Consider the following 12,593-nt stretch of genomic DNA (forward strand, 5'->3'; position numbering starts at 1 on the left):
GACCGCTACTGGTTATAATCTACATAAAAGATTACAAACTGTGACCTATCTGTCAGCTGTGGCTCAGTGGGAGGAACGTTTACATCTGAGACAGAAGGTCGTGGGTTCGAGCCCCACTCTAGAGACTTGAGCACAAAATCTAAGCTGATGCTCCCAGTGCAGTACCGACAGAGTGCTGCATTGTTGGAGGTGCCGTTTTTTTGGATGAGACGTTAAACCGGGGCCCCGTCTGCCCTCTCAGGTGGGTGGAAAATGTCCCATTGCACTATTTCAAAGAAGAGCAGGGGAGTTCTCCCTGGTGTCCTGGCCAATATTGCACAGTCACTGGCGGTAAAGGCTTTGGGATGTCCTGAGGTCATGAAAGACGTTCTTAAAAAGAGGACCTTGCTGTGCTCAAATTAGCTGCCACTTTCCTACATTACAATAGTGACTACACTTCAAAAATACTTCACTGGCCGTAAAGCGCTTTGGGACGTCCTGAGGTTGCGAAAGGTGCTATAGAAATGCAAGTCTTTCTTTCTCATTCCCATAAGCAGCAATGAGATAATGACCAGACCATCTGTTTTTAGGTGTTAGTTGAGGGATGAATATTGGCCAGGACATTGTGTTCTGTTCTGGCCAGCTCAGCACAAGGGAAATATCTCATCCGTGGAACCTGGTGCATGAGGACCATGAGACTGACCCCTAGTGTCGGAGAACTGAGTTACCAGGAAAGGTTCAAAGAAATTGGACTCTTCAACCTTGAAAGGAGACAAGTGGGAGGGGAACTTGTGGGAGGAATATGAGATATTGAGTGGACTGGAAAAGGTTAATTCTGAGCACAAGCTAAGCTACGACTTTAGAACAAGGGGACACGGTGAAGGGTCATCTCTGGAGTGGTCTCCAGGTAAGGAAGGGGGCAGAATTCCAAATCACTCGAGAGTCAGACCCTGTGACGGGGAACCGGTTTCTATGGCAGGGTGAGCTCGATGGAGTAAATGGCCTCTCATTTCTCAGTGCGTCTGTCTTCCATCTTTGATCTCTTAATGTGTCTGGCTCTTTATCTCCACTCTCTCAATGTGTCTATCAACAACTTACATTTATATAGCACCTTTGATATAGTAAAATGTCCCAAAGTGCTTCACAAGAGCGATTATCAGACAAAATTTTGGCACCGAGCCATTATTAGGACAGGTGACGAGGTAGGTTTTAAGGATTGGCTTAAAAGGAGAGAGAGGTGGAGAGGCGGAGAGAATTCCAGAGCTCAGGGCCCAGGCAGCTGAAGGCACGGCCGCCAATGGTGGAGCGATTAAAATCGGGGATGTGCAAGAGGCCAGAATCGAGGCAAAGTTGGAGGTGACTGTAAGATCCAGAAGCGGCAGATTCTAGTATCGGGCCTGCTCCTCTGACGGGAATATTTTCACTCCAATCCCTCCATTGTGTCGGGCAAAGAGCAAAATTAGCTTCACTTGTTCCTGGCTCCCAGCCCTCTGCAAACACCACTCGCAGGTACACAGGAGCAGTCTGGGCCCATTCTCCCTCTGAGTTTTCCCAGTGGGGAAAGCACCTGTGCTGATCCATTACCCGACCACGGATGCACACCTGAGCCGAGTAAACAGATGACAAAACCTCAGGCACAAAATTGTTATTCTACCTGTACGACCAGACAACCAAACGCCGCGCACACACACACACACATGCCCGTCCTGAAATAACACTTTTTAAAAATGATTTCAGCCTCCTCCTATCCTGATGGCGTTGCCTCCTTGCTGGGGGGTGTCCAATTCCAGGAGTGGTTCCTCATGTTTGTCTGATTGTCAGCAGGATATTCGACCCGGGGGGGGGGGGGGTAACGTATCCTGTCCTCGCCTCAGGTCTGAGCAGGTGCAGGAGTCGCTGGACAGGTATGGGGTAGGAATCCTGGCTGATTCTTCCCCTAACCCAGGGGGGTAGTGGCCAGCTGTTGTCCTCCTCCCAGCTGGAAATAACTTAAAAACACCTTGATTTTTTTTTTTTGCATATATATATATATAAACTTTCACATCAGCTGAAGTCAGTTTAATACTTATTTTTAAAAAAATGAAATTGAGATAAAATTACCTCCCTTTTAACATTCATTTAGTGGGGCCGTTTGTTTTTTCCAATGATCTAAATCGAATCCTACGTGTGAGCGACTCGACCAACTCAACCTGGATGTTTTCTTACTCTGGCAAATAAAAAAAAATGTTGCTTTTAATTTTTTTCCCAGAGAAGAAGCAGTTTTATTTTATTTTGTGTTGTTGGAAAGCGGTGCAGACAGAGTCTGCCTTGCACGTGATGACCAATGTGAGCTGGATCAGGAGGGGAGGGTGAAGAACTTTACAGCAGACATTGCAAAGGCGATTGGCCAAAAGTGGGTCAACTCCTCCTTGTGCACATGACAGTCCCAGAGTGAGAGAGGCATCAATGTACTCGCTCGCTGGCACAGCCGATTAATAGAGAGGGAGAGAAAAGCAAAATATTATTCTCCGAGATCCTTGACGTCAGGTTTTTTTTTTGGGGGGAGGGAGGGAAACGAATGGGAGAGGAGTGAAGAGAATCATCAGACTGGGGCAAGCTTGGGGACTCTCTGCACTTTCAGCTCACCAGCCCTTCCCTTCCCTTCCAATTTGCAATTTTATTGCAAAAATTTAAGTATATATTTTATTTCGTGCATTCTGGATACGGTTTTTTTTTTTCAAAAGGAGAGAGAAGCGAAAAAGATGTCCCGCCCGATCTCTTTAAATTCCAGTTTTCTGCCTCCAACCCACGGAGTTCTGAAATCTCTCCTGGAGAATCCTCTGAAACTGCCGCTGCGCCACGAAGAAGGTAAACGGGCATATTGGAAAGAGGGAGTGAGAGAGAGAGAGGAGGGAGTGAGAGAGAGGGAGGAGGGAGGGAGTGAGAGAGAGGGAGGAGGGAGTGAGAGAGAGGGAGGAGGGAGTGAGAGAGAGGGAGGAGGGAGGGAGTGAGAGAGAGGGAGGAGGGAGGGAGTGAGAGAGAGGGAGGAGGGAGGGAGAGAGAGAGGAAGGAGGGAGGGAGAGGGAGGGAGAGAGGAGAGGGAGTGAGAGAGAGGGAGGAGGGAGGGAGAGAGAGAGGAAGGAGGGAGGGAGAGAGAGAGGAGAGGGAGGGAGAGAGGAGAGGGAGTGAGAGAGGAGGAAGTGAGAGGAAGGAGAGAGTGAGAGAGAGTGAGAGGAAGGAGGGAGGGAGTGAGAGAGAGAGAGGAAGGAAGGAGGGAGTAAGAGAGAGGAGGGAGAGAGGAAAGAGGGAGAGAGGGGGAAAGGAGGGAGTGAGAGTGAGAGAGAGGGGAAGGAGTGAGAGAGAGGGGAAGGAGGGAGGGAGGGAGTGAGAGAGGGGAAGGAGGGAGGGAGTGAGTGAGAGAGAGAGGGGAGAAGGAGGGAGTGAGGGAGAAGGAGGGGGAAGGGGCGGGAGAGGGAGGATGGGGCAGAGAGAAAGGGAGGGGAAGAGAGCCATTGGGGGGGAGGAGGGGGAAAGTGGGGCACATTAAGAGGGGGAGGGTCGGCGTGGTTTGGACGGAGAGACAGAGCGGAGGAAGTGAGTGTCCGCTCACCCACCGGCTGCACAGCCCGGCCCGGGGCTCAGGCTCCGACACACGGACCCGGCTCCGACAAGCAGCGCGGAGCGGGGCTCAGACTGAGTGATGGTGCGGGGGAACTGCGGGCAGGACCAGGACCAGGACCGTCCCCCTGTGATACGGTGTGATCCCAATACAGGACCGTCCCCCTGTAATACGGTGTGATCCCAATACAGGACCGTCCCCCTGTGATACGGTGTGATCCCAATACAGGACCGTCCCCCTGTAATACGGTGTGATCCCAATACAGGACCGTCCCCCTGTAATACGGTGTGATCCCAATACAGGACCGTCCCCATGTAATACGGTGTGATCCCAATGCAGGACCGTCCCCCTGTAATACGGTGTGATCCCAATACAGGACCGTCCCCATGTAATACGGTGTGATCCCAATACAGGACCGTCCCCCTGTAATACGGTGTGATCCCAATACAGGACCGTCCCCCTGTGATACAGTGTGATCCCAATACAGGACCGTCCCCCTGTGATACAGTGTGATCCCAATACAGGACCGTCCCCCTGTAATACGGTGTGATCCCAATACAGGACCGTCCCCCTGTGATACGGTGTGATCCCAATACAGGACCGTCCCCATGTAATACGGTGTGATCCCAATACAGGACCGTCCCCATGTAATACGGTGTGATCCCAATACAGGACCGTCCCCATGTAATACGGTGTGATCCCAATACAGGACCGTCCCCATGTAATACAGTGTGATCCCAATACAGGACCGTCCCCCTGTGATAAGGTGTGATCCCAATACAGGACCGTCCCCCTGTGATACGGTGTGATCCCAATACAGGACCGTCCCCCTGTAACACAGTGTGATCCCAATACAGGACCGTCCCCCTGTAATACGGTGTGATCCCAATACAGGACCGTCCCCCTGTAATACGGTGTGATCCCAATACAGGACCGTCCCCCTGTGATACGGTGTGATCCCAATACAGGACCGTCCCCCTGTAATACGGTGTGATCCCAATACAGGACCGTCCCCCTGTGATACGGTGTGATCCCAATACAGGACCGTCCCCCTGTGATACGGTGTGATCCCAATACAGGACCGTCCCACTGTGATACGGTGTGATCCCAATACAGGACCGTCCCCCTGTAACACAGTGTGATCCCAATACAGGACCGTCCCCATGTAATACAGTGTGATCCCAATACAGGACCGTCCCCCTGTAATACGGTGTGATCCCAATACAGGACCGTCACCCTGTAACACAGTGTGATCCCAATACAGGACCGTCCCCCTGTGATACGGTGTGATCCCAATACAGGACCGTCACCCTGTAACACAGTGTGATCCCAATACAGGACCGTCCCCATGTAATACAGTGTGATCCCAATACAGGACCGTCCCCCTGTGATACGGTGTGATCCCAATACAGGACCGTCCCCCTGTGATACGGTGTGATCCCAATATAGGACCGTCCCCCTGTAATACAGTGTGATCCCAATACAGGACCGTCCCCATGTAATACAGTGTGATCCCAATACAGGACCGTCCCCCTGTGATACGGTGTGATCCCAATACAGGACCGTCCCCCTGTGATACGGTGTGATCCCAATACAGGACCGTCACCCTGTAACACAGTGTGATCCCAATACAGGACCGTCCCCCTGTGATACGGTGTGATCCCAATACAGGACCGTCCCCCTGTAATACAGTGTGATCCCAATACAGGACCGTCACCCTGTAATACGGTGTGATCCCAATACAGGACCGTCCCCCTGTGATACGGTGTGATCCCAATACAGGACCGTCCCCCTGTAACACAGTGTGATCCCAATACAGGACCGTCCCCCTGTGATACGGTGTGATCCCAATACAGGACCGTCCCCCTGTGATACGGTGTGATCCCAATACAGGACCGTCACCCTGTAATACGGTGTGATCCCAATACAGGACCGTCCCCCTGTGATACGGTGTGATCCCAATACAGGACCGTCCCCCTGTGATACGGTGTGATCCCAATACAGGACCGTCCCCCTGTAATACGGTGTGATCCCAATACAGGACCGTCCCCCTGTGATACGGTGTGATCCCAATACAGGACCGTCACCCTGTAATACGGTGTGATCCCAATACAGGACAGTCCCCCTGTAATACGGTGTGATCCCAAAACAGGACCGTCCCCCTGTAACACGGTGTGATCCCAATACAGGACCGTCCCCCTGTGAGACGGTGTGATCCCAATACAGGACCGTCCCCCTGTGATACGGTGTGATCCCAATACAGGACCGTCACCCTGTAATACGGTGTGATCCCAATACAGGACAGTCCCCCTGTGATACGGTGTGATCCCAATGCAGGACCGTCACCCTGTAATACGGTGTGATCCCAATACAGGACCGTCCCCCTGTAATACGGTGTGATCCCAATACAGGACCGTCCCCCTGTAATACGGTGTGATCCCAATACAGGACCGTCCCCCTGTAATACGGTGTGATCCCAATACAGGACCGTCCCCCTGTGACGCAGTGTGATCCCAATACAGGACCGTCCCCCTGTGATACAGTGTGATCCCAATACAGGACCGTCCCCCTGTGATACAGTGTGATCCCAATACAGGACCGTCCCCCTGTGATACAGTGTGATCCCAATACAGGACCATCACCCTGTAATACGGTGTGATCCCAATACAGGACCGTCCCCCTGTAATACAGTGTGATCCCAATACAGGACCGTCCCCCTGTAATACAGTGTGATCCCAATACAGGACCGTCCCCCTGTAATACGGTGTGATCCCAATACAGGACCGTCCCCCTGTAACACGGTGTGATCCCAATACAGGACCGTCCCCCTGGAACACGGTGTGATCCCAATACAGGACCGTCCCCCTGTAACACAGTGTGATCCCAATACAGGACCGTCCCCCTGTAATACGGTGTGATCCCAATACAGGACCGTCACCCTGTGATACGGTGTGATCCCAATACAGGACCGTCCCCCTGTGATACGGTGTGATCCCAATACAGGACCGTCCCCGTGTGATACGGTGTGATCCCAATACAGGACCGTCCCCGTGTGATACGGTGTGATCCCAATACAGGACCGTCACCCTGTAATACGGTGTGATCCCAATACAGGACAGTCCCCCTGTGATACGGTGTGATCCCAATACAGGACCGTCCCCCTGTAACACGGTGTGATCCCAATACAGGACCGTCCCCCTGTAATACAGTGTGATCCCAATACAGGACCGTCCCCCTGTGATACAGTGTGATCCCAATACAGGACCATCATCCTGTAATACGGTGTGATCCCAATACAGGACCGTCCCCCTGTAATACAGTGTGATCCCAATACAGGACCGTCCCCCTGTAATACGGTGTGATCCCAATACAGGACCGTCCCCCTGTAACAAGGTGTGATCCCAATACAGGACCGTCCCCCTGTAACACGGTGTGATCCCAATACAGGACCGTCCCCCTGTGATACGGTGTGATCCCAATACAGGACCGTCCCCCTGTGATACGGTGTGATCCCAATACAGGACTGTCCCCCTGTGATACGGTGTGATCCCAATACAGGACCGTCCCCCTGTGATACGGTGTGATCCCAATACAGGACCGTCCCCCTGTGATACGGTGTGATCCCAATACAGGACCGTCCCCCTGTGATACGGTGTGATCCCAATACAGGACCGTCCCCCTGTGATACGGTGTGATCCCAATACAGGACCGTCACCCTGTAATACGGTGTGATCCCAATACAGGACAGTCCCCCTGTGATACGGTGTGATCCCAATGCAGGACCGTCACCCTGTAATACGGTGTGATCCCAATACAGGACCGTCCCCCTGTAATACGGTGTGATCCCAATACAGGACCGTCCCCCTGTAATACGGTGTGATCCCAATACAGGACCGTCCCCCTGTAATACGGTGTGATCCCAATACAGGACCGTCCCCCTGTAACACAGTGTGATCCCAATACAGGACCGTCCCCCTGTAATACAGTGTGATCCCAGGACAGGACCGTCCCCCTGTAACACGGTGTGATCCCAATACAGGACCGTCCCCCTGTAATACGGTGTGATCCCAATACAGGACCGTCCCCCTGTAATACGGTGTGATCCCAATACAGGACCGTCCCCCTGTAACACAGTGTGATCCCAATACAGGACCGTCCCCCTGTGATACGGTGTGATCCCAATACAGGACCGTCATCCTGTAATACGGTGTGATCCCAATACAGGACCGTCCCCCTGTGATACGGTGTGATCCCAATACAGGACCGTCCCCCTGTAATACGGTGTGATCCCAATACAGGACCGTCCCCCTGTAACACAGTGTGATCCCAATACAGGACCGTCCCCCTGTGATACGGTGTGATCCCAATACAGGACCGTCACCCTGTAATACGGTGTGATCCCAATACAGGACAGTCCCCCTGTGATACGGTGTGATCCCAATGCAGGACCGTCACCCTGTAATACGGTGTGATCCCAATACAGGACCGTCCCCCTGTAATACGGTGTGATCCCAATACAGGACCGTCCCCCTGTAATACGGTGTGATCCCAATACAGGACCGTCCCCCTGTAATACAGTGTGATCCCAATACAGGACCGTCCCCCTGTAACACAGTGTGATCCCAAAACAGGACCGTCCCCCTGTAACACAGTGTGATCCCAATACAGGACCGTCCCCCTGTAACACAGTGTGATCCCAGTACAGGACCGTCCCCCTGTAACACGGTGTGATCCCAATACAGGACCGTCCCCCTGTAATACGGTGTGATCCCAATACAGGACCGTCCCCCTGTAACACAGTGTGATCCCAATACAGGACCGTGCCCCTGTGATACGGTGTGATCCCAATACAGGACCGTGCCCCTGTGATACGGTGTGATCCCAATACAGGACCGTCCCCCTGTAATACGGTGTGATCCCAATACAGGACCGTCCCCCTGTAATACGGTGTGATCCCAATACAGGACCGTCCCCCTGTAATACGGTGTGATCTCAATACAGGACCGTCCCCATGTAATACGGTGTGATCCCAATACAGGACAGTCCCCCTGTGATACGGTGTGATCCCAATACAGGACCGTCCCCCTGTGATACGGTGTGATCCCAATACAGGACCGTCCCCCTGTGATACGGTGTGATCCCAATACAGGACCGTCCCCGTGTGATACGGTGTGATCCCAATACAGGACCGTCCCCCTGTGATACGGTGTGATCCCAATACAGGACCGTCCCCATGTAATACGGTGTGATCCCAATACAGGACCGTCCCCATGTAATACAGTGTGATCCCAATACAGGACCGTCCCCCTGTAATACAGTGTGATCCCAATACAGGACCGTCCCCCTGTAATACGGTGTGATCCCAATACAGGACCGTCCCCCTGTAACACGGTGTGATCCCAATACAGGACCGTCCCCCTGTAACACGGTGTGATCCCAATACAGGACCGTCCCCCTGTGATACGGTGTGATCCCAATACAGGACCGTCCCCCTGTGATACGGTGTGATCCCAATACAGGACCGTCCCCCTGGAACACAGTGTGATCCCAATACAGGACCGTCCCCCTGTAATACGGTGTGATCCCAATACAGGACCGTCACCCTGTAATACGGTGTGATCCCAATACAGGACCGTCACCCTGTAATACGGTGTGATCCCAATACAGGACCGTCCCCCTGTGATACGGTGTGATCCCAATACAGGACCCTCCCCCTGTGATACGGTGTGATCCCAATACAGGACCGTCCCCCTGTAATACGGTGTGATCCCAATACAGGACCGTCCCCCTGTGATACGGTGTGATCCCAATACAGGACCGTCACCCTGTAATACGGTGTGATCCCAATACAGGACAGTCCCCCTGTAATACGGTGTGATCCCAATACAGGACCGTCCCCCTGTGATACGGTGTGATCCCAATACAGGACCGTCCCCCTGTGATACGGTGTGATCCCAATACAGGACCGTCCCCGTGTGATACGGTGTGATCCCAATACAGGACCGTCCCCCTGTAATACAGTGTGATCCCAATACAGGACCGTCCCCCTGTGATACAGTGTGATCCCAATACAGGACCATCATCCTGTAATACGGTGTGATCCCAATACAGGACCGTCCCCCTGTAATACAGTGTGACCCCAATACAGGACCGTCCCCCTGTAATACGGTGTGATCCCAATACAGGACCGTCCCCCTGTAACAAGGTGTGATCCCAATACAGGACCGTCCCCCTGTAACACGGTGTGATCCCAATACAGGACCGTCCCCCTGTGATACGGTGTGATCCCAATACAGGACCGTCCCCCTGTGATACGGTGTGATCCCAATACAGGACTGTCCCCCTGTGATACGGTGTGATCCCAATACAGGACCGTCCCCCTGTGATACGGTGTGATCCCAATACAGGACCGTCCCCCTGTGATACGGTGTGATCCCAATACAGGACCGTCCCCCTGTGATACGGTGTGATCCCAATACAGGACCGTCCCCCTGTGATACGGTGTGATCCCAATACAGGACCGTCACCCTGTAATACGGTGTGATCCCAATACAGGACAGTCCCCCTGTGATACGGTGTGATCCCAATGCAGGACCGTCACCCTGTAATACGGTGTGATCCCAATACAGGACCGTCCCCCTGTAATACGGTGTGATCCCAATACAGGACCGTCCCCCTGTAATACGGTGTGATCCCAATACAGGACCGTCCCCCTGTAATACGGTGTGATCCCAATACAGGACCGTCCCCCTGTAACACAGTGTGATCCCAATACAGGACCGTCCCCCTGTAATACAGTGTGATCCCAGGACAGGACCGTCCCCCTGTAACACGGTGTGATCCCAATACAGGACCGTCCCCCTGTAATACGGTGTGATCCCAATACAGGACCGTCCCCCTGTAATACGGTGTGATCCCAATACAGGACCGTCCCCCTGTAACACAGTGTGATCCCAATACAGGACCGTCCCCCTGTGATACGGTGTGATCCCAATACAGGACCGTCCCCCTGTAATACGGTGTGATCCCAATACAGGACCGTCCCCCTGTGATACGGTGTGATCCCAATACAGGACCGTCCCCCTGTAATACGGTGTGATCCCAATACAGGACCGTCCCCCTGTAACACAGTGTGATCCCAATACAGGACCGTCCCCCTGTGATACGGTGTGATCCCAATACAGGACCGTCACCCTGTAATACGGTGTGATCCCAATACAGGACAGTCCCCCTGTGATACGGTGTGATCCCAATGCAGGACCGTCACCCTGTAATACGGTGTGATCCCAATACAGGACCGTCCCCCTGTAATACGGTGTGATCCCAATACAGGACCGTCCCCCTGTAATACGGTGTGATCCCAATACAGGACCGTCCCCCTGTAATACAGTGTGATCCCAATACAGGACCGTCCCCCTGTAACACAGTGTGATCCCAATACAGGACCGTCCCCCTGTAATACAGTGTGATCCCAATACAGGACCGTCCCCCTGTAACACAGTGTGATCCCAGTACAGGACCGTCCCCCTGTAACACGGTGTGATCCCAATACAGGACCGTCCCCCTGTAATACGGTGTGATCCCAATACAGGACCGTCCCCCTGTAACACAGTGTGATCCCAATACAGGACCGTGCCCCTGTGATACGGTGTGATCCCAATACAGGACCGTCCCCCTGTAATACGGTGTGATCCCAATACAGGACCGTCCCCCTGTAATACGGTGTGATCCCAATACAGGACCGTCCCCCTGTAATACGGTGTGATCCCAATACAGGACCGTCCCCCTGTAATACGGTGTGATCTCAATACAGGACCGTCCCCATGTAATACGGTGTGATCCCAATACAGGACAGTCCCCCTGTGATACGGTGTGATCCCAATACAGGACCGTCCCCCTGTGATACGGTGTGATCCCAATACAGGACCGTCCCCGTGTGATACGGTGTGATCCCAATACAGGACCGTCCCCCTGTGATACGGTGTGATCCCAATACAGGACCGTCCCCATGTAATACGGTGTGATCCCAATACAGGACCGTCCCCATGTAATACGGTGTGATCCCAATACAGGACCGTCCCCCTGTAATACGGTGTGATCCCAATACAGGACCGTCCCCCTGTGATACGGTGTGATCCGAATACAGGACCGTCCCCCTGTGATACGGTGTGATCCCAATACAGGACCGTCCCCCTGTAACACAGTGTGATCCCAATACAGGACCGTCCCCCTGTAATACGGTGTGATCCCAATACAGGACCGTCCCCCTGTAATACGGTGTGATCCCAATACAGGACCGTCCCCCTGTGATACGGTGTGATCCCAATACAGGACCGTCCCCCTGTAATACGGTGTGATCCCAATACAGGACCGTCCCCATGTAATACAGTGTGATCCCAATACAGGACCGTCCCCCTGTGATACGGTGTGATCCCAATACAGGACCGTCCCCCTGTGATACGGTGTGATCCCAATACAGGACCGTCCCCCTGTAACACAGTGTGATCCCAATACAGGACCGTCCCCATGTAATACAGTGTGATCCCAGGACAGGACCGTCCCCCTGTAACACGGTGTGATCCCAATACAGGACCGTCCCCCTGTAATACGGTGTGATCCCAATGCAGGACCGTCCCCCTGTAATACGGTGTGATCCCAATACAGGACCGTCCCCCTGTAACACAGTGTGATCCCAATACAGGACCGTCCCCCTGTGATACGGTGTGATCCCAATACAGGACCGTCCCCCTGTAATACGGTGTGATCCCAATACAGGACCGTCCCCCTGTGATACGGTGTGATCCCAATACAGGACCGTCCCCCTGTAATACGGTGTGATCCCAATACAGGACCGTCCCCCTGTAACACAGTGTGATCCCAATACAGGACCGTCCCCCTGTGATACGGTGTGATCCCAATACAGGACCGTCACCCTGTAATACGGTGTGATCCCAATACAGGACAGTCCCCCTGTGATACGGTGTGATCCCAATGCAGGACCGTCACCCTGTAATAC

The 12,593-nt window shown here is 53.3% G+C and overlaps 1 protein-coding gene across 2 annotated transcripts in view; it reads left to right on the forward strand.

Annotated features, from left to right (window-relative positions):
- The first annotated feature begins 2,627 nt into the window (after positions 1 to 2,627).
- The window catches only part of LOC137341010 (hepatic leukemia factor-like), a 71,156-nt gene continuing 61,190 nt past the window's right edge, over positions 2,628 to 12,593 (forward strand). For both annotated transcript variants that reach the window (XM_068003832.1, XM_068003833.1), the window contains exon 1: positions 2,628 to 2,826. In XM_068003832.1, coding sequence (XP_067859933.1) covers positions 2,721 to 2,826 — 106 coding nt within the window. In that variant the 5' untranslated portion in view covers positions 2,628 to 2,720. The remainder of the gene's footprint in view (positions 2,827 to 12,593) is intronic.

This window comes from Heptranchias perlo, chromosome 23 (genome assembly GCF_035084215.1).
Source record: "Heptranchias perlo isolate sHepPer1 chromosome 23, sHepPer1.hap1, whole genome shotgun sequence".
NCBI classification, from domain to species: Eukaryota; Metazoa; Chordata; class Chondrichthyes; order Hexanchiformes; family Hexanchidae; genus Heptranchias; species Heptranchias perlo.